Source organism: Salmo salar, chromosome ssa17 (assembly GCF_905237065.1).
Source record: "Salmo salar chromosome ssa17, Ssal_v3.1, whole genome shotgun sequence".
Taxonomy (NCBI): domain Eukaryota; kingdom Metazoa; phylum Chordata; class Actinopteri; order Salmoniformes; family Salmonidae; genus Salmo; species Salmo salar.
This window is the reverse complement of record NC_059458.1, coordinates 84,584,238-84,607,147: the sequence shown is the minus strand read 5'-3', so window position 1 is coordinate 84,607,147 and position 22,910 is coordinate 84,584,238. Positions and strand designations below refer to the sequence as shown.

The 22,910-nt window shown below is 48.5% G+C and overlaps 1 protein-coding gene across 1 annotated transcript in view; it reads left to right on the top strand.

Annotated features, from left to right (window-relative positions):
- LOC106596503 (protein PHTF2) overlaps positions 1-22,910 on the top strand; it is a 131,897-nt gene that overhangs the window by 99,944 nt on the left and 9,043 nt on the right. The window contains exons 4-13 of the mRNA XM_045700271.1: positions 403-472; positions 2,274-2,432; positions 7,296-7,464; positions 11,311-11,481; positions 13,787-13,999; positions 17,590-17,779; positions 19,757-19,978; positions 20,350-20,475; positions 20,974-21,246; positions 21,400-21,531. Coding sequence (XP_045556227.1) covers positions 403-472; positions 2,274-2,432; positions 7,296-7,464; positions 11,311-11,481; positions 13,787-13,999; positions 17,590-17,779; positions 19,757-19,978; positions 20,350-20,475; positions 20,974-21,246; positions 21,400-21,531 — 1,725 coding nt within the window. The remainder of the gene's footprint in view (positions 1-402; positions 473-2,273; positions 2,433-7,295; positions 7,465-11,310; positions 11,482-13,786; positions 14,000-17,589; positions 17,780-19,756; positions 19,979-20,349; positions 20,476-20,973; positions 21,247-21,399; positions 21,532-22,910) is intronic.

Sequence of the window (22,910 nt, the reverse complement as noted above, 5' to 3'; positions counted from 1 at the left end):
GTGTGTGTCAATGCATTAGTGGAATGTGTTTTGATCCTGCAAGGCCTCAACCTCATGTAGTTTGTCCTGTGTTAGGTGTGTTTGGCACGGTATGCTGCACCCACTGTGTGAGGACCTAACATGCATGGGGTTACCTCCATAATTAGTGCCCTCTATGGGTGGTGGGGTTTCATTTGGGATCCTCACCATGTCTGTGAGTTCACCGAAGGTCACATCCTAACTTAAGATGTGCGTGCATAACTCAGAACCTCCCATGTATGAGCTACGGAGTTACCCACGCATCGCTCAACTTACAATCTGGCCCTTAGAGTCTGTCTGTCTGTCTGTCTGTCTGTCTGTCTGTCTGTCTGTCTGTCTGTCTGTCTGTCTGTCTGTCTGTAACACTGTACTGCTCCTCTCCAGGGCCTGAGGAACAAGCCGAAGAAGACAGGCCATGTGAAAGCAGACCTCATTGATGTGGACCTAGTGAGAGGTAAGGAGGACACAACACCAGCTGTCTCATTCACTCAGACACTGTCTGTCCCAGTCCAACCTGTTGGCTGTCTGTCCCAGTCCAACCTGTTGGCTGTCTGTCCCAGTCCAACCTGTTGGCTGTCTGTCCCAGTCCAACCCGTTGGCTGTCTGTCCCAGTCCAACCCGTTGGCTGTCTGTCCCAGTCCAACCTGTTGGCTGTCTGTCCCAGTCCAACCTGTTGGCTGTCTGTCCCAGTCCAACCTGTTGGCTGAGCGTGATAGTGCTACGTTAGTGTCACCGTAGATCTGGTGAGTGTCTCCACTGGTCACATGATGCGAGCCAGGTGTAGAAGTCCAGTGAAGCTAGTATCAAAATGGCTCCTATATTGTTACATCACTCTCTCCTTCCCTCTCACTCTCTCTCTCTGTTGAATTATTCAGTCCATCATATCAGACTCCTCTCTGTTTAGTTTCCCCTCATTGCTATTTCATGCCCACATCCCAGGCTGAGCAAGAAAGAGAGACAGAGAGAGAGAGACAGAGAGAAAAAGAGAGAGAGTGAGAAGAGAGACAGAGAGAGAGCGAGAGCGGTGTATGTTTCATGCCCACATCCCAGGCTGAGTGAGAGAGAGAGAAAGAGAGACAGAAAGAGAGACAGAGAGGAGAGACAGAGAGAGAGAAAGAGAGAGAGAGAGAGACAGAGAGAGAAAGAGAGACAGAGAGAGAGAAAGAGAGAGACAGAAAGAGAGACAGAGAGAGAGAAAGAGAGACAGAAAGAGAGACAGAGAGAGAGAAAGAGAGACAGAGAGAAAGAGAGAGACAGAGAGAGAGAAAGAGAGACAGAGAGAGAAAGAAAGAGAGAAAGAGAGAGACAGAAAGAGAGACAGAGAGAGAGAAAGAGAGACAGAGAGAAAGAGAGAGACAGAGAGAGAGCGGTGTATGTTTCATGCCCACATCCCAGGCTGAGTGAGAAAGTGAGAGAGAGACAGAGAAAGAGAGACATAGAGAGAGACAGAGAAAGAGAGAGAGAAAGAGAGAGAGAGACAGAGAAAGAGAGAGAGAGAGAGACAGAGAGAAGAGACAGAGAACGAGAGAGAGAGAGACAGAGAGCGGGGTATGTTTCATGCCAGGCTGAGGTAGATGGAGAGAGAGAGAGAGGCGGGTATGTTTCATGCCAGGCTGAGGTAGGTGCAGAGAGGTTGATGTATTGGGGTATGTTTCATGCCAGGCTGAGGTAGGTGCAGAGAGGTTGATGTAGTGGGGTATGTTTCATGCCAGGCTGAGGTAGGTGCAGAGAGGTTGATGTAGTGGGGTATGTTTCATGCCAGGCTGAGGTAGATGCAGAGAGGTTGATGTAGTGGGATGTGTGTTTCAGATCTGTCTCTCCTGACAGACACAGCACTGCCCCTCACTGTCAACAAGGTCCCCACGGTGACGGTCCCCACGGTGACGGTCCCCACGGTGACGGCCCCGTGTCCCATGATGGGGGCATTAGTGTAATTGGCTGAGGGTTATTTAATCCAGGGGGCACCCAGGTCTACCTCTGGTCGTTGTTGTAACAGAGACATTATGCCTGTCTCTCTGGTTAAAGTCTTTAACTTATGTATCCTTGTGATTCCCATTGGGATAGCCGTCTCTTATGAGAGATCACTTGGTAAAGATAGTTCCAGTGGAATGATAGAAAAATGAATGATATAATGCTTCATAACCTGTGTGTGTGTGTGTGTGTTTGTGTGTGTGTGTGTGTGTGTGTGTGTGTGTGTGTGTGTGTGTGTGTGTGTGTGTGTGTGTGTGTGTGTGTGTGTGTGTGTGTGTGTCCAGGTTCTGCTTTTGCCAAGGCCAAGCCTGAGTCTCCCTGGACGTCTCTGACCAGGAAGGGTCTCGTCAGGGTGGTGTTGTTCCCCTTCTTCTTCAGATGGTGGATCCAGGTCACCTCCAGAGCCATCTTCCTCCTCCTCCTCCTCCTCTACCTGCTACAAGGTACCTTAACCTAACTCCCATCTTCCTCCTCCTCCTCCTCCTCTACCTGCCACAAGGTACCTTAACCCTAACCTCCAGAGCCATCTTCCTCCTCCTCCTCCTCCTCTACCTGCCACAAGGTACCTACCTAACCCTAACCTCCAGAGCCATCTTCCTCCTCCTCCTCCTCCTCTACCTGCTACAAGGTACCTTAACCCTAACCTCCAGAGCCATCTTCCTCCTCCTCCTCCTCCTCTACCTGCTACAAGGTACCTACCTAACCCCTAACCTCCAGTGCCATCTTCCTCCTCCTCCTCCTCCTCTACCTGCTACAAGGTACCTACTAACCCTAACCTCCAGTCATCTTCCTCCTCCTCCTCCTCCTCTACCTGCTACAAGGTACCTACTAACCCTAACCTCCAGTCATCTTCCTCCTCCTCCTCCTCTACCTGCTACAAGGTACCTTAACCCTAACCTCCAGTCATCTTCTCCTCCTCCTCCTCCTCCTCTACCTGCTACAAGGTACCTATAACCCTAACCTCCAGTCATCTTCCTCCTCCTCCTCCTCCTCCTCTACCTGCTACAAGTACCTTCAAACCCTAACCTCCAGTCATCTTCCTCCTCCTCCTCCTCCTCCTCTACCTGCTACAAGGTACCTACTAACCCTAACCTCCAGTCATCTTCCTCCTCCTCCTCCTCCTCTCTCTACCTGCTACAAGGTACCTACCAAACCCTAACCTCCAGTCATCTTCCTCCTCCTCCTCCTCCTCTACCTGCTACAAGGTACCTACCTAACCCTAACCTCCAGTCATCTTCCTCCTCCTCCTCCTCCTCTACCTGTTACAAGGTACCTACCTAACCCTAACCTCCAGTCATCTTCCTCCTCCTCCTCCTCCTCTACCTGCTACAAGGTACCTACCTAACCCTAACCTCCAGTCATCTTCCTCCTCCTCCTCCTCTACCTGCTACAAGGTACCTACCTAACCCTAACCTCCAGTCATCTTCCTCCTCCCTCCTCCTCCTCTACTCAAGCAAGGTACCTACCTAACCCTAACCTCAGTTATCTTCCTCCTCCTCCTCTACCTGCTACAAGGTACCTACCTAACCCTAACCTCCAGTCAACCTCCAGGGCCATCTTCCTCCTCCTCCTCCTCTACCTCTACACAAGGTACCTTAACCTAACCTCATCATCAATCTTCTCTCCCTCCTCCTCCTCTCTACCTGCTACAAGGTACCTTAACCCCTAACCTCCAGCATCTTCCTCCTCCTCCCTCCTCCTACTACCTGCTACAAAGGTACCTACCTAACCCTACTCCAGAAGCCACTCCTACTTCCTCCTCCCTCCTCCTCCTCTACTCTACAAGGTACCTTAACCCCACCAACTCCCCATCTTCTCCTCCTCCCTCCTCCTCCTCTACCTGCTACAAACCACCCTAACCCTAACCTCCAGTCATGTCTTCCTCCTCCTCCTCCTCCCTCTACCTGCTACAAGAACCCCTTAACCCTTCTCCATCATCATCTTCCTCCTCCTCCTCCTCCTCCTCACCACCTGCTACAAGGTACCTACCTAACCCTAACCTCCAGTCATCTTCCTCCTCCTCCTCCCCCTCCACCTGCTACAATACCTTAACCCTAACCTCCAGTCATCTTCTCCCCTCCTCCTCCTCCCTCCCTACAAGGTACACTTAACCCTAACCTTCTCAGGTGTCTTCCTCTTCCTCCTCCTCCTCCTCCTCCTCCTCACCTGCTACAAAGGTACCTACCCCCCTACCTCATCTCTTCCTCCTCCCCTCCTCCTCCTACCTACCTACAAACTACAATCCCTCTCCTCCAGTCATCTTCACTCTCCTCCCTCCTCCTCCTCTACTGTTACAAGAGGTACCTACCTAACCTAACCTCAGTCATCTTCCTCCTCCTCCTCCTCCTCTACCTGCTACAAGGTACCTACCTAACCCTAACCTCCATCACTCCTCCTCCTCCTCTACCTCTACCACAAAAGTCCTACCTACCCTACCTCCATCATCTTCCTCCTCTTACCTGCTACAAAGTTGCCTACCTAACCCTAACCTCCAGTTATCTTCCTCCTCCTCCTCCTCCTCTACCTGCTACAAGGTACCTACCTAACCCTAACCTCCAGTCATCTTCCTCCTCCTATGTGCATATATTATGAAGACTTTTGTTATGAAAACTTGTATTATGAAGACTTGTATTATGAAGACTTTTATTATGAAGACATATTATGAAGACTTTTATTATGAAGACATATTATGAAGACTTTTATTATGAAGACATATATTTTGAAGACTTTTTGTTTTTGTTCATTTTGGTCTTTGGCAAGTTTTTTTTCCGGTTGTTTGCGCACACATTTCTTCTCCAGGCAAGCCCGAAGTCGGTAGCCCGAAGTCGGTAGCCCGAAGTCGGTAGCCCGAAGTCGGTAGACCCTTCATCTGTGATTGGTAGTCCCTTCGTCTGCTCCAGTCCAGTTCAGCTAGGCTCCAGTCCAGCCCAGCTAGGCTCCAGCCCAGTTCATCCAGGCTCCAGCCCAGTGCATCCAGGCTCCAGCCCAGTTCAGCTAGGCTCCAGCCCAGCTAGGCTCCAGTCCAGCCCAGCTAGGCTCCAGCCCAGTGCATCCAGGCTCCAGCCCAGCTAGGCTCCAGTCCAGCCCAGCTAGGCTCCAGCCCAGTTCAGCTAGGCTCCAGCCCAGTTCAGCTAGGCTCCAGCCCAGCCCAGCTAGGCTCCAGCCCAGTTCAGCTAGGCTCCAGCCCAGTTCAGCTAGGCTCCAGCCCAGTTCAGCTAGGCTCCATCCCAGCTAGGCTCCAGCCCAGCCCAGCTAGGCTCCAGCCCAGTTCAGCTAGGCTCCAGTCCAGCCCAGCTAGGCTCCAGTCCAGTTCAGCTAGGCTCCAGTCCAGCCCAGCTAGGCTCCAGCCCAGTTCAGCTAGTCTCCAGCCCAGTTCAGCTAGTCTCCAGCCCAGTTCAGCTAGGCTCCAGCCCAGTTCAGCTAGGCTCCAGCCCAGCTAGGCTCCAGTCCAGCCCAGCTAGGCTCCAGCCCAGTTCAGCTAGGCTCCAGCCCAGTTCAGCTAGGCTCCAGTCCAGTTCAGCTAGGCTCCAGCCCAGCTAGGCTCCAGTCCAGCCCAGCTAGGCTCCAGCCCAGCTAGGCTCCAGTCCAGTTCAGCTAGGCTCCAGCCCAGTTCAGCTAGGCTCCAGCCCAGTTCAGCTAGGCTCCAGTCCAGTTCAGCTAGGCTCCAGTCCAGTTCAGCTAGGCTCCAGCCCAGTTCAGCTAGGCTCCAGTCCAGCCCAGTTCAGCTAGGCTCCAGCCCAGTTCAGCTAGGCTCCAGTCCAGTTCAGCTAGGCTCCAGTCCAGTTCAGCTAGGCTCCAGTCCAGTTCAGCTAGGCTCCAGTCCAGTTCAGCTAGGCTCCAGCCCAGTTCAGCTAGGCTCCAGTCCAGTTCAGCTAGGCTCCAGTCCAGTTCAGCTAGGCTCCAGCCCAGTTCAGCTAGGCTCCAGTCCAGTTCAGCTAGGCTCCAGTCCAGTTCAGCTAGGCTCCAGCTGAACCAAAGCATGTGGAAGGCTTAAGTCTCACCCACATTCGTTTCTCCACCATTATTAGTTCAGTGTGTTGTTGGTCTCTGCTTGTGTAGACATGAATACCTTACCTTTCTCTGGCTGTGGTTGGTCATGGGGAAATTCCAGCCCTGAACCTGTCACTGTGTGTTAGATAGGAAGTTCACACACACACACACACACACACACACACACACACACACACACACACACACACGGTTGAGTGTTCTCATATACCCAAGAACACTGATAGCAGAGGCATTGACAGGATGGACCACTCCCCTACCCCTCCTTTTTACATATTGACCTTGAGTACATCAAAACAAATGGCCCCTCTCTCAATACCTCTCTGTCTCTCTATGTGTGGTAGTATGAGTTTGTTAGTGAGCAGCCAAGGTGACCAGTTGTATTACCACACCCTCATCCATCCCTCTCATCCCTCCTTTTCACCTCTCCTTCTTTCCATCTCCTTTTCACCCTGGCTAAAGGTTCAATATAAACTATTGACAGGAAGTCTAGTAGACAATGGAGAATATCCCACATACATGGAGCACATAACACTTTCCATGTCTCGCTCTCTCACCCTCCCTCGCTCTCTCACCCTCCCTCGCTCTCTCTCACGCTCTCTCACCCTCCCTCGCTCTCTCACCCTCCCTCGCTCTCTCTCTCGCTCTCTCACCCTCCCTCGCTCTCTCACCCTCCCTCGCTCTCTCCCTCGCTCTCTCACCCTCGCTCTCTCACCCTCCCTCGCTCTCTCTCGCTCTCTCTCTCTCACCCTCCCTCGCTCTCTCACCCTCCCTCGCTCTCTCTCACGCTCTCTGACCCTCCCTCGCTCTCTCACCCTCCCTCGCTCTCTCTCTCGCTCTCTCACCCTCCCTCGCTCTCTCACCCTCCCTCGCTCTCTCCACCTTCCCTCGCTCTCCTACCTTCCCTCGCTCTCACCCTCCCTCGCTCTCTCTCATCCTCCCTCGCTCTCTCTCATTCTCCCTCGCTCTCTCACCCTCCCTCGCTCGCTCTCTCACCCTCCCTCGCTCTCGCACCCTCCCTCCCTTGCTCTCTCTCTCGCTCTCTCACCCTCCTCGCTCTCTCACCCTCGCTCTCTCACCCTCCCTCGCTCTCTCACCCACCCTCGCTCTCTCTCACCCTTGCTATTTCTCTCTCTCTCTCTCACCCTCGCTATTTCTCTCACCCTCACTATTTCTCACCCTCTCTCTCTCACCCTCTCTCTCTCTCTCTCTCTCACCCTCTCGCTCTCTCTCACCCTCTCTCTCTCTCACCCTCTCGCTCTCTCTCACCCTCTCTCTCCCTCTCTCTCTCTCTCCAGTGGCTGCTGCAGCGTTATTCTTCACCATCCCCCAGCCCCACAGTATCCCGACCACAGAGGTGTTTGGGGCGATATGGCTGATGCTGTTACTGGGGACAGTGCACTGCCAGATCGTCTCCACACGCACCCCCAAACCCACCAGCAGCAGCAGCTCTGGCAAGAGAAGAAGGTGGGGAGAAAGGCTGGGGATGGAGGGATGGAGAGGGAGGGAGGGAGGGAAGGAGTGAGTGAGGGAAGGAGAGAGGGAGGGAGAAGGGGAGAGGGAGGGATGGGGCAGGGAGAGGGGGTGGGGATAGAGAGGGATGGAGAGGGAGGGATGGAGAGGGAGGGAGGGGAGAGGGAAGGAGGGAGAAGGGGAGAGGGAGGGAGGGGGTGGGGATGGAGAGGGAGGGATGGAGAGGAGGGAGGGAGAGAGATGGAGTGGATGAATGAATGAATGAGCGAGAGGGAGAGAGAGAGAGATTGGGTAAAGGGGGTTAAAGCATAGATAATGTATCCATACCTCTGTGTTGTTTTAGTGTTTGATGTGCTTCCTGCTCTGAGACAGACCTGTATGACTTAGTTACTGTTATAAAAGACCTCAGTCTGACACTGTACAGGTCAGTTCCCCAGACACACATCAGACTGTGTGTGTTGAATCATGGTCCCCACACTCTCTTCTGATCATGTGATCAGGGAACTGCCCCCCACACACACTTCCTGTCCCATTGTACATTTTTTAAAGGCTGTGATTTCCTGCCAGAGGGTAGCAGCTTGTACATTTGTGCTAGGTTGCATAACGCCATTAGCCTTTTTCTAGATCTGTTGGTGCTCTTGGCAAGATGCCACAAACAGATCTGGGAGCAGGCTGTATTGCCACAATAGCTAGCTATTCCCAAAACCCACTACCTTTGGCTTGCACAGTCCTGACCATTTTCAGCCTTCTGGAGGAAAATGGATCCGTACCACACAGTCTGGGAATGAAGTGGCTAACAAATACAAAGAAAACAGGTGTTTGGAAATCTACATAGCTGAGAGATTGTAAAGACAATATAGACATTGTGAAGAAAACACTGTGGCTCCAGATGTTACTGTTGGTCCTCATCTCACAGTACAGCGGTGTTCACTCACTCAGACTCCAGATGTTACTGTTGGTCCTCATCTCACAGTACAGCGGTGTTCACTCACTCAGACTCCAGATGTTACTGTTGGTCCTCATCTCACAGTACAGCGGTGTTCACTCACTCAGACTCCAGATGTTACTGTTGGTCCTCATCTCACAGTACAGCGGTGTTCACTCACTCAGACTCCAGATGTTACTGTTGGTCCTCATCTCACAGTACAGCGGTGTTCACTCACTCAGACTCCAGATGTTACTGTTGGTCCTCATCTCACAGTACAGCGGTGTTCACTCACTCAGACTCCAGATGTTACTGTTGGTCCTCATCTCACAGTACAGCGGTGTTCACTCACTCAGACTCCAGATGTTACTGTTGGTCCTCATCTCACAGTACAGCGGTGTTCACTCACTCAGACTCCAGGTGTTACTGTTGGTCCTCATCTCACAGTACAGCGGTGTTCACTCACTCAGACTCCAGATGTTACTGTTGGTCCTCATCTCACAGTACAGCGGTGTTCACTCACTCAGACTCCAGATGTTACTGTTGGTCCTCATCTCACAGTACAGCGGTGTTCACTCACTCAGACTCCAGATGTGGTCAGGAATCAACCACCAGACTACTTTCTCCTTCCTTTCCCCTCTTCCACTTGACCTCTGTGTTGTTTTCTCTCTCTAAACCAAAAGTCACCCCCACATTACCCTGACTGACCTGAAGTAACTCCTCCTCCTGCACACCACATGGTTGACCAGTCAGTGTCTGAGTGGATCTGCTAGCTGCTATTATATTATATATATATATATATATATATATACACTGCTCCAAAAAATAAAGGGAACACTAAAACAACACAATGTAACTCCAAGTCAATCACACTTCTGTGAAATCAAACTGTCCACTTAGGAAGCAACACTGATTGACAATACATTTCACATGCTGTTGTGCAAATGGAATAGACAACAGGTGGAAATTATAGGCAATTAGCAAGACACCCCCAATAAAGGAGTGGTTCTGCAGGTGGTGACCACAGACCACTTCTCAGTTCCTATGCTTCCTGGCTGATGTTTTGGTCACTTTTGAATGCTGGCGGTGCTTTCACTCTAGTGGTAGCATGAGACGGAGTCTACAACCCACACAAGTGGCTCAGGTAGTGCAGCTCATCCAGGATGGCACATCAATGCGAGCTGTGGCAAGAAGGTTTGCTGTGTCTGTCAGCGTAGTGTCCAGAGCATGGAGGCGCTACCAGGAGACAGGCCAGTACATCAGGAGACGTGGAGGAGGCCGTAGGAGGGCAACAACCCAGCAGCAGGACCGCTACCTCCGCCTTTGTGCAAGGAGGAGCAGGAGAAGCACTGCCAGAGCCCTGCAAAATGACCTCCAGCAGGCCACAAATGTGCATGTGTCTGCTCAAACGGTCAGAAACAGACTCCATGAGGGTGGTATGAGGGCCCGACGTCCACAGGTGGGGGTTGTGCTTACAGCTCAACACCGTGCAGGACGTTTGGCATTTGCCAGAGAACACCAAGATTGGCAAATTCGCCACTGGTGCCCTGTGCTCTTCAAAGATGAAAGCAGGTTCACACTGAGCACATGTGACAGAATCTGGAGACGCCGTGGAGAACGTTCTGCTGCCTGCAACATCCTCCAGCATGACCGGTTTGGCGGTGGGTCAGTCATGGTGTGGGGTGGCATTTCTTTGGGGGGCCGCACAGCCCTCCATGTGCTCGCCAGAGGTAGCCTGACTGCCATTAGGTACCGAGATGAGATCCTCAGACCCCTTGTGAGACCATATGCTGGTGCGGTTGGCCCTGGGTTCCTCCTAATGCAAGACAATGCTAGACCTCATGTGGCTGGAGTGTGTCAGCAGTTCCTGCAAGAGGAAGGCATTGATGCAATGGACTGGCCCGCCCGTTCCCCAGACCTGAATCCAATTGAGTACATCTGGGACATCATGTCTCGCTCCATCCACCAACGCCACGTTGCACCACAGACTGTCCAGGAGTTGGCGGATGCTTTAGTCCAGGTCTGGGAGGAGATCCCTCAGGAGACCATCCGCCACCTCATCAGGAGCATGCCCAGGCGTTGTAGGGAGGTCATACAGGCACGTGGAGGCCACACACACTACTGAGCCTCATTTTGACTTGTTTTAAGGACATTACATCAAAGTTGGATCAGCCTGTAGTGTGGTTTTCCACTTTAATTTTGAGTGTGACTCCAAATCCAGACCTCCATGGGTTGATAAATTGGATTTCCATTGATTATTTTTGTGTGATTTTGTTGTCAGCACATTCAACTATGTAAAGAAAAAAGTGTTTAATAAGATATTTCATTCATTCAGATCTAGGATGTGTTATTTTAGTGTTCCCTTTATTTTTTTGAGCAGTATATATATATATATATACATTGTGTAAAACGTGGTGACTGGAGACTCTCACCTTGGGAAATGGTGTCCAAACAGCCTGATCTAAACAGGCTGTTTGCTGAGCTGTCAGTCAGACTGTTGAGACCGTCCTCTTCTTGTAGGAGTAGATCAACCATTCCAGTAGGTCTCTCCATCTTCACTTTGTTGTTGTTGATGGCTCTCCAAATCTAATCCCAGTGAATACAATACTAATCATATCTCCAGTTATTGTATATTGTGAGAACACAGTCCAAACTACTGCATTAGTATCAATATTAGTCGCTCTGACAGCTGGATATTAGTCAATGTTTTGCTTCGATCATTCCTGACCATACCTGATGTAGTACACACCGCTGCCAGTAAATCAACCCTTTTCATTCATCATCCTTCTTGTGATAAAAAAAAAATGAAAAAGGTATTATTTTAATGATTTATTTTCTTCAATCACAACAACAGTGATTTCTGTCTGGACCTCTCTCTCTCTCTAAGTACTCTTTCTTATTGATCTGGACCAAAGGCGTTTAAGGAAGGCAGCTCACTTGGATGTACATAGGGAAGGAGATGGCTCTAGCACCACTGATAACACCCGGGAGGGGGGCCCACACTGCCACGGTGCCGCCACCGGCTCACCTTACAGCCTGTGCATCGCTCTCTTCAGAGATTTCTGGCATGATATCTGTAAAGCGCGGTGTGTATTTTTCCCTCCCGTGAGGTTACTAAAGAACCCTATCTCTCTCTGGTATAGCTGCAACATCCCTTGGATTCCACCCGGATTATGATACTGATCAATAATTAATATGCCTTTCTAGTCTATGAGAAAACGGAGGCATATACACTTCCGTTCAAAAGTTTGGGGTCACTTAGAAATGTCCGTGTTTTTGAAAAAAAGCAAAAAAATGTGTCCATTTAAAATAACATCAAATTGATCCGAAATACAGTGTAGACATTGTTCATGTTGTAAATGACTATTGTAGCTGGAAACGGCAGATTTTGTATGGAATATCTACATAGGCGTACAGAGACCCATTATCAGCCACCATCACTCCTGTGTTCCAATGGCACGTTGTGTTAGCTAATCCAAGTTTATCATTTTAAAAGGCTAATGATCATTAGAAAACCATTTTGCGTTAATGTTAGCACAGCTGAAAACTGTTGTGTCTGATTAAAGAAGCAATAAAACTGGCCTTTAGACTAGTTGAGTATCTGGAGCATTAGCATTTGTGGGTTCGATTACAGGCTCTAAATGGCCATAAAACAAATAACTTTCTTCTGAAACTCGTCAGTCTATTCTTGTTCTGAGAAATGAAGGCTATTCCGTGCGAGAAACTGCCAAGAAACTGAAGATCTCATAAAACACTGTGTACTACTCCCTTCACAGAACAGCGCAAACTGGCTCTAACCAGAATAGAAAGAGGAGTGGGAGGCCCTGGTGCACAACTGAGCAAGAGGACAATTACATTAGAGTGTCTAGTTTGAGAAACAGATGCCTCACAAGTCCTCAACTGGCAGCTTCATTAAATAGTACCCGCAAAACACCAGTCTCAACGTCAACAGTGAAGAGGCGACTCCGGGATGCTGGCCTAGCTAACACAACGTTCCATTGGAATGTTGGTTCCACTTTTCTGGGCTCCGTTATTTACTTAACAAATAAGGAACACTCAAGATGTGCACTTATAAATCACACCTTATGGTGTGACCTCCTATGTCAAAACCTACACATGCGGCTAAAATAACAAGTTATTCTTAACTCAACGTTTCTGAGAACCTGTCTCAGTGGCATGCAAATCTGCCCTTGTTTCAGAGAAAAACAGACACTGTCTCTCTGTGTCTCGCTATCACCCTCAGTCCCTTTTCTCACCTTTTCTCACAGACGCGGGGCTGCGGGTTTTAGCAGAGAGCTAGACACAGACAGAGGCCTCAATATTCAGCTATACAGTGAGCATAAGTACAATGGCACACAAGCAAACTAATAACAACATAATCAATGGTGGGGGTCTTTAGAAGACCCCAAAATCAACTTTAACCCTACAGGACCACAGGAGTGATGGTTGCTGATTATGGGCCTCTGTACGACTATGTAGATATTCCGTTAAGAAATCTGCCGTTTCCAGCTACAATAGTCATTTACAACATGAACAATGTCTACACTGTATTTCTGATCAATTTTATGTTATTTTAATGGACAAAAAATATGCTTTTCTTTCAAAAACAAGGACATTTCTAAGTGAGCCCAAACTTTTGAACGGTAGTGTACATAGTAAATATATGTTTATGAAACTCATTCTTCCCACTATATGATAAACATTATCTGGTAAGATAATTATTTGGCTGAGATAAGAAGTTATTAAACGGTGTTATTTTATCTGGACACACAGAGGGGATTCATATTCAAATCCTTCTCAACGGGAGTTTGATTATTAACTTGTCTGGACATTGGGGTTTCTCAGCGGGCCAAAGTATGTGAAAGGAGACGTCTGTCTTCCATCTCTGGTATCATTTTTCTGGGTGTGGAAAAAGGGATTTTGCAGCTTTGTTTTTTGTTGTTGCCAATGTTACGGCACATTCAACTATTCAAGCTATGGCCAAGAGAAGCATGGAGCAAATGATGACGAAGCATAAACATCAGTAAAGGCTTTATAGTTGTTAAAAGGGATCACTGGGGAAGTTTTTGAGTCTTTCAATCTAGAAACAGTATTAAAAATCCAACCTTTTTACACCAGAAATCTAATGGTCACTGTCAGTCATCCCAATCCCAAATCCTATTCAAATCAACTCTTATTTGAATCCAGTTTAGTAGCACCAGTAACCCATCCCATTTAGAACTTAGTTTCTCTGCTCCCATGCCATGGCTTCAATTAGTACCAACTTGATCCAAGTGATTCTGTCTTGTTCTGATTTCTGCATGCTGGATGGACTTGAGACTGTCTACCTGTCCTGTCTTACCACCTCTACCGCCTCCCCCCTTTAACCTCCCTCTCCATCTCTCCCCTCAGGTCTAAGAAGTCCAAGCTGTCCATAGACAAGTCCACAGAGACAGATAATGGCTATGTGTCTCTGGATGGGAGGATAACCTGTAAGAGTAGTGAGGAGAGGCTCCAGCTCCATGATGGAGGATCTCACCACTGTGACCTGCTGCTGAGGTCAGACGAGACGTGTTGGACCGCACCCCCGCCTCCCAACACTCTGCTGCTGCCCCCGTCACCAAGGTAAACAACAAGGTAACACACACATTTATACACACACAACACACGCAACACACTGCTACTTCCCCACAGTCAGCAAGGTAAACAACAAGGTAACACACACATTTATACACACACACACCATCACACAACACACTGCTACTTCCCCACAGTCAGCAAGGTAAACAACAAGGTAACACACACACCATCACACAACACACTGCTATTCCCACATGCAAGGTAAACAACAAGGTAACACACACACACACCATCACACAACACACTGCTACTTCCCCACAGTCAGCAAGGTAAACAACAAGGTAACACACACATTTATACACACACACACCCCATCCACAACACACTGCTACTTCCCCACAGTCAGCAAGGTAAACAACAAGGTAACACACACATTTATACACCACCACCATCACACAACACACTGCTACTTCCCCACAGTCAGCAAGGTAAACAACAAGGTAACACACACACACACCATCACACAACACAGGTATACACAAGGTATCACATACACATGGTTAGCAGATGTTATTGCGAGTGTAGTGAAATGCTTATGCTTCTAGATCTGGCAGTGCAGCAGTATCTAACAGGTAATATCTAACAAGTCCACAACTAAACATAATACACACAGTCTAGTAAAGGAATAAGAATATATAAGTATAAAATATATGGATGAGCAGTGACAGAGCGGCTAAGATGCAATAGAGAGTATAGAATAGATAGTGTAGGATACAGTATACATTATATACATATGAGATGAGTAATGCGAGATATGTAAACATTCTTAAAGTGGCATTATTAATGTGACAAGTGTTCCGTTTATTAAAGTGGCCAATGATATCAAGTCTGTAGGTAGGCAGCCACCTCTCTGTGTTAGTGATGGCTGTTTAACGATCTGATGGCCTTGAGATAGAAGCTGTTTTTCCATCTCTCGGTCCCAGCTTTGATGCACCTGTACTGACCTCACTTTCTGGATGTTAGCGGGGTGAACAGGCAGTGGCTCGGGTGGTTGCTGTTTGCTGAAGTCCACGATCATCTCTTTTGTTTTGCTGACATTGAGTGTGAGGTTATTTTCCTGACATCACACTCCGACGGCCCTCACCTCCTCCCTATAGGCCGTCGTCGTTGTTGGTAATCAAGCCTACCACTGTAGTGTCGTCTGCAAACTTGATGATTGAGTTGGAGGCGTGCATGGCCACGCAGTCGTGGGTGAACAGGGAGTACAGGAGAGGGCTGAGCATGCACCCTTGTGGGGCCCCAGTGTTGAGGATCAGAGGAGTGGAGATGTTGTTTCCTACCTTCACCACCTGGGGTCGGCCCATCAGGAAGTCCAGGACCCGGTTGCACAGGGCGGGGTCGAGACCTAGGGTCTCAAGCTTAATGATGAGTTTGGAGGGTATTATGGTGTTGAATGCTGAGCTGTAGTTAATAAACAGCATTCTTACATAAGTATTCCTCTTGTCTAGACAGGATAGGGCAGTGTGCAGTGTGCAGTGTGATGGTGATTGCATCGTCTGTGGACCTATTGGGGCGGTAAGCAAAATAGAGTGGGTCTAGTGTGACAGGTAGGGTGGAGGTGAAATGATCCTTGACTAGTTTCTCAAAGCACTTCATGATGACAGAAGTGAGTGCTACAGGGCGGTAGTCATTTAGTTCAGTTACCTTCGCTTTCTTGGGAACAGGAACAATGGTGGCCATCTTGAAGCATTTGGGAACAGCAGACTGGGATAGGGATTGATTGAATATGTCCGTAAACACACCAGCCAGCTGGTCTGCGCATGCTCTGAGGACGCGGCCGGGGATGCCGTCTGGGCCTGCAGCCTTGCGAGGGTTAACACGTTTAAATGTTTTACTCACGTTGGCTGCAGTGAAGGAGAGCCCACAGTCTTTGTTAGCGGGCCGCGTCAGTGGCACTGTATTGTCCTCAAAGCGCGCAAAGAAGTTGTTTAATTTGTCTGGAAGCAAGATGTCGATATCCGCGACGGGGCTGGTTTTCTTTTTGTAATCCGTGATTGTCTGTAGACCCTGCCACATACGTCTCGTGTCTGAGCCGTTGAATTGCGATTCCACTTTGTCTCTATACTGACACTTTGCTTGTTTGATTGCCTTACGGAGGGAATAACTACACTGTTTGTATTGGCCGTGTTTCCAGTCGCCTTGCCATGATTAAATGCGGGTGTATGTGCTTTCAGCAGCGAATGCTGCCATCAATCCACTGTTTCTGGTTAGGGAAAGTTTCAGTCACAGTGGGTACAACATCTCCTATACACTTCCTTATAAACTCGCTCACCCGGAACATATCCCAGTCCACGTGATCGAAGCAATCTTGAAGCGTGGATTCCGATTGGTCAGACTAGCGTTGGATAGACCTAAGCACGGGCACTTCCTGTTTTAGTTTCTGCCTATAGAAGGGGAGCAACAAGATGGAGTCATGGTCAGATTTGCCAAAAGGAGGGCAGGGCCTTGTACACATTGCGGAAGTTAGAGTAGCAATGGTAGAGCGTGTTACTCGCTCATCGATACTGCAATCGATATGCTGATAGAGTTTTGGTAGCCTTGGCTCAAATTAGCTTTGTTAAAATCCACAGCTACAATAAATGCAGCCTCAGGATATATGGTTTCCAGTTTACATAAAGTCCAGTGAAGTTCCTTGATGGCCGTCTCGGTATCCGCTTGTGGGGGGATATACACAGCTGTGACGATAACCAAGGAGAGTTCTCTTGGGAGATAAGACGGTCGGCATTTGATTGTGAGGAATTCTAAGTCAGGTGAACAAAAGGACTTGAGTTCTTGTATGTTATTACAATTACACCATGAGTCGTTAATCATGAAACATACACCCTCGCCCTTCTTCTTACCGGAGAGATGTTGATTCCTGTCGGTGCGATGCACTGAAAATCCCGTTTGCTGTACGGACAGCTAGCCATGTTTCCTTGAAACAGAGTATGTTACAATCCCGGATATCTCTTTGGAAAGCAACTCTTGCCCTGATTTCGTCTTCTTCGTTAACTAGGGACTGGACATTAGCGAGTAATGTACTCGGAAGCGGTGGGTGGTGTGCGCGCATCCGAAGCCTCACTAGAAGACCGCTCCGGCACCCTCTCCTCCGACGGCGTTGTTTTGGGTCGGCCTCTGGAATCAGTTCAAATGTCCTGGGAGGTGCAGACAAAGGATCCCCTTTGGGATTGTGGTATTCCTGGTCGTAGTGCTGGTTGTGCTGGTAAGTTGCCGTCTCTCTGATATCCAATAGTTCTTCCCGGCTGTATGTAATAACACTTAAGGTTTTCTGGGCTAACACTGTAAGAAATAATACATAAAAAAAAAAAATGCTGCACAGTTTCCTAAGGACTAAAAGCGAAGCTGCCATCTCTATCGGCGCCATCTTGCTGAGGTAAACAACAAGGTAACACACACACCACCACCACACTGCTACTGCTCTCCATCAGCAGGTAAACAAGGTAGCTAATGCACACACACACACCTGTCCTGAAACATGGTGAGTTTAACCATGTATAAACAGACTATACACTCTCTAGTCTGTAGTCTCAAAGTAGGAATCTGTCCAATCTGTCTTCCTCCCAGGAGACCCAGAGCCGTGGTGTGGGTGTGGAGAACATGTCTGATGAGGCATCTAGTGAGGAGGATCCTGAAGCGTCCTACACCGCCATCCGTAGGGGCGTAGAGCGCATCAGCAGCGACTGCACGCTGCGCAACAGGAAGCCACATCACTACAAGAAACACTACACCATCAACACTGAGGTGGGTGACCTCCACACCACCCAGGTTGGTCACACTCACACAGAGACACGCACAGCGACACACACACACATACATACAGTACATACATACATATATACACACACACACTTACATACAGTACATACTGTACATCACACACACACACTTATATACAGTACATACATACACACACACTTGCATAGACACACACACACTTGCATACACACACACACACATACATACATACATACATACATACATACATACATACATACATGCATACATACACTTACATACAGTTGAAGTCGGAAGTTTACATACACTTAGGTTGGAGTCATTAAAACTTGTTTTTCAACCACTCCACAAATTTCCTGTTAACAAACTATTCTTTTGGCAAGTCGGTGAGGACATCTACTTTGTGCATGACACAAGTCATTTTTCCAACTATTGTTTACAGACAGATTATTTCACTTATAATTCACTGTATCACAATTCCAGTGGGTCAGAAGTTTACATACACTAAGTTGACTGTGCCTTTAAACAGCTTGGAAAATTCCAGAAAATGATGTCATGGCTTTAGAAGCTTCTGATTGGCTAATTGACATCATTTGAGTCAATTGGAGGTGTACCTGTGGATGTATTTCAAGGCCTACCTTCAAACTCACTGCCTCTTTGCTAGACATCATGGGAAAATCAAAGGAAATCATCCAAGACCTCAGAAAACAATTGTAGACCTCCACAAGTCTGGTTCATCCTTTCCAAACGCCTGAAGGTACCACATTCATCTGTACAAACAATAGTACACAAGTATAAACACAATGGGACCACGTAGCCGTCATACCGCTCAGGAAGGAGACGCGTTCTGTCTCCTAGAGATTAACGTACTTTGGTACGAAAAGTGCAAATCAATCCCAGAACAACAGCAAAGGACCTTGTGAAGATGCTGAAGGAAACAGGTACAAAAGTATCTATATCCACAGTAAAACGAGTCCTATATCGACATAACCTGAAAGGCCACTCAGCAAGGAAGAAGTCACTGCTCCAAAACCACCATTAAAAAGCCAGACTACGGTTTGCAACTGCACATGGGGACAAAGATCGAACTTTTTGTAGAAATGTCCTCAGGTCTGATGAAACAACAATAGAACTGTTTGGCCATAATGACCATCGTTATGGTGGCAGCATCATGGTGTGGGGGTGCTTTGCTGCAGGAGGGACTGGTGCACTTCACAAAATAGATGGCATCATGTGGGAGGAAAATTATGTGGAAGTTAAAGCTTGGTCGCAAATGGGTCTTCCAAATGGACAATGACCCCAAGCATACTTCCAAAGTTGTGGCAAAATGGCTTAAGGACAACAAAGTTAAGGTATTGGAGTGGCCATCACAAAGCCCTGACCTCAATAGGACCTCAATCCTATAGAAAATTTGTGGGCAGAACTGAAAAAGCGTGTGCGAGCAAGGAGGCCTACAAACCTGACTCAGTTACACCAGCTCTGTCAGGAAGAATGGGCCAAAATTCACCCAACTTATTGTGGGAAGCTTATGGAAGGCTACCCGAAACGTTTGACCCAAGTTAAACAATTTAAAGGCAATGCTACCAAATACTAATTGAGTGTATGTAAACGTCTGACCCACTGGGAATGTGTTGAAAGAAATAAAAGCTGAAATAAATCATTCTCTCTACTATTATTCTGACATTTCACATAAAATAAAGTGGTGATCCTAAATGACCTAACACAGGGACTTTTTACTAGGATTAAATGTCAGGAATTGTGAAAAACTGAGTTTAAATGTATTTGGCTAAGGTGTATGAAAACTTCCGACTTCAACTGTACATACACACACACACACACTGTAACGGTACATACAGTACATACACACACGTACATACATACACGCACGCACACATAGACAGTTCATAGAAACGCTCTCAACGTATGGGTACACTTAGCTACATCACACACACACACACACACACACACACACACACACACACTCTCACCATCACCCCCCCTCTCTAGGAGACTCCTAAGTCCGGTACCAGCTGTAGTTCTCGGTGCTCCAGCCTGCGGACCCAGGACTCAGAGAGCACCAGACATGAGTCAGAGACAGAGGACCTGCTGTGGGAGGACTTCCTGCACTGTGCTGAGTGTCGCTCCTCCTGCACCAGCGAGACAGACGGAGAGGGAGCTGCAGTCTGCCCTGCTACCAAGAAGGAGTACAGAGATGACCCCTTTCACCAGGTGGGTTAGAGGTCAAAGGTTAGGAGTTAGAGTTAGACGTCTGGTGTTCGGGTTTGACAGAGGGAGAGGGAGCTGCAGTCTGCCCTGCTACCAAGGAGAATAGAGATGACCCTTTCACCCTGTTTATCAGGGGTTAGAGATCAAAGGTCAAAGGTTAGAGAAGGAGGGGGTAAGTGTGGGACTGAGCAACATTAATGAAGAGGTTTTGGTGGTAGCGTGAATGTTCCTATTTATCTGTTTTTGTTACTGTGTGTGTTCTGCCGTAACCATGGTAACCATGGTCATATTAACCTTGTCAATGAGGAGAATCACCCTGGAACCCTCAGCGTGTAACTGTAGTTATTGTGTTGATCTAGTTGTGTCCTCTACAGGGTCATACATGGCTACACAGCACCAACCCCGGTCTGGAGCGGGTCAGTGCCATCGTCTGGGAGGGGAACGACTGTAAGAAGGCTGACATGTCTGTCCTGGAGATCAGCGGTATGATCATGAACAGGGTGAGTTACAGCCAGGGCCCTGATACTGTTGTCAGGGATTACATCTGGTGTGTACTGTAACGCTTTACAATGTAAGACCAGGAACACGCCTCCATCACCTACAGCACTCAACTAGAATGTTAATGAATGCAGATTGGACTTCATGATATTGGAAGGCACTTATATATGTATATATATATATTATATATACCACGTTTCTCTCAGATCACTTTACATTCTCTACTAACTTAAACCAATGACATGAAAGATATAAATAATGGCTGTCTCTCTCCTGTCTCTTTCTCTTTCCCTCCATCTATCTCTCCTGTCTCTCCCCCACTCTCCCTCCCTCTATCTCTCCTGCCTCTCCATCTCTCTTTCCCTCCCTCCCTCTCCTGTCTCTCCCACCCACTATCTCTCCAACCCCTCCCTCCCCCCCCCCCCCCCCCCCCCATCTCTCCCGTCTCTATCTCTCCCTCCCGTCTCTCCATCTATCTCTCCATCTCTACCTCCCTCCAGGTCAACCTGTACACCCCAGGTATTGGCTACCAGGTCTTTGGTAACCTGGTGTCAGTGACTCTGGGCCTGACGCCCTTCGCCTATAGGCTGTCTCAATACAAGGACCTGGAACAGCTGACACAGCTCTCAGCCAATGAGCTCATCTCTGTGGCGTTCGGCTCCTCCTCCGACGTCATGGTGATCACCATGGTAACGCTCAGCTTCATGGTGCGCGTCTGTCTCATCTGGCTCTTCTTCTTCCTGCTCAGCGTGGCCGAGAGGACATACAAACAGGTGTGTGTGTTTTCCAGGTTCTTTCATCCTAATTACAGATGCAATATTGATCATTGATTGTTACATGAAGACATTCTGAAGACGTTTTATTTCTAAAGGTCTTATCACTTACACGTGTATACTGTGTGTGTGTGTGTGTGTTGGACCTGACAGAGGCTGCTATTCGCCAAGCTGTTTGGTCACCTGACGTCGGCACGGCGAGCCAGGAAGTCGGAGGTGCCTCACTTCCGTCTGAAGAAAGTCCAGAACATTAAGATGTGGCTCTCTCTGCGCTCATATCTCAAGGTGTGTTCTATGTTCTCCTATCATCCCTACCTGAACCTCCCCTCTGTGTCTATGAGGAGGTGTTGTTCCATCATGCCTACCTGAACCTCCCCTCTGTGTCTATGAGGAGATGTTGTTCCATCATGTCTACCTGAACCTCCCCTCTGTGTCTATGAGGAGGTGTTGTTCCATCATGTCTACCTGAACCTCCCCTCTGTGTTCATGAGGAGGTGTTGTTCCATCATGTCTACCTGAACCTCCCCTCTGTGTCCATGAGGAGGTGTTGTTCCATCATGTCTACCTGAACCTCCCCTCTGTGTCTATGAGGAGGTGTTGTTCCATCATGTCTACCTGAACCTCCCCTCTGTGTCCATGAGGAGGTGTTGTTCCATCATGCCTACCTGAACCTCCCCTCTGTGTCTATGAGGAGGTGTTGTTCCATCATGTCTACCTGAACCTCCCCTCTGTGTCTATGAGGAGGTGTTGTTCCATCATCCCTACCTGAACCTCCCCTCTGTGTCTATGAGGAGATGTTGTTCCATCATGCCTACCTGAACCTCCCCTCTGTGTCTATGAGGAGGTGTTGTTCCATCATCCCTACCTGAACCTCCCCTCTGTGTTCATGAGGAGATGTTGTTCCATCATGCCTACCTGAACCTCCCCTCTGTGTCTATGAGGAGGTTTTGTTCCATCATGCCTACCTGAACCTCCCCTCTGTGTTCATGAGGAGGTGTGTTGTTGTTCCATCATGCCTACCTGAACCTCCCCTCTGTGTCTATGAGGAGGTGTGTTGTTGTTCCATCATCCCTACCTGAACCTCCCCTCTGTGTCTATGAGGAGGTGTTGTTCCATCATGTCTACCTGAACCTCCCCTCTGTGTCTATGAGGAGGTGTTGTTCCATCATCCCTACCTGAACCTCCCCTCTGTGTCTATGAGGAGATGTTGTTCCATCATGCCTACCTGAACCTCCCCTCTGTGTCTATGAGGAGGTGTTGTTCCATCATCCCTACCTGAACCTCCCCTCTGTGTTCATGAGGAGATGTTGTTCCATCATGCCTACCTGAACCTCCCCTCTGTGTCTATGAGGAGGTTTTGTTCCATCATGCCTACCTGAACCTCCCCTCTGTGTTCATGAGGAGGTGTGTTGTTGTTCCATCATGCCTACCTGAACCTCCCCTCTGTGTTCATGAGGAGGTGTGTTGTTGTTCCATCATGTCTACCTGAACCTCCCCTCTGTGTCTATGAGGAGATGTGTTGTTCCATCATGTCTACCTGAACCTCCCCTCTGTGTCTATGAGGAGGTGTTGTTCCATCATGTCTACCTGAACCTCCCCTCTGTGTCTATGAGGAGGTGTTGTTCCATCATCCCTACCTGAACCTCCCCTCTGTGTCTATGAGG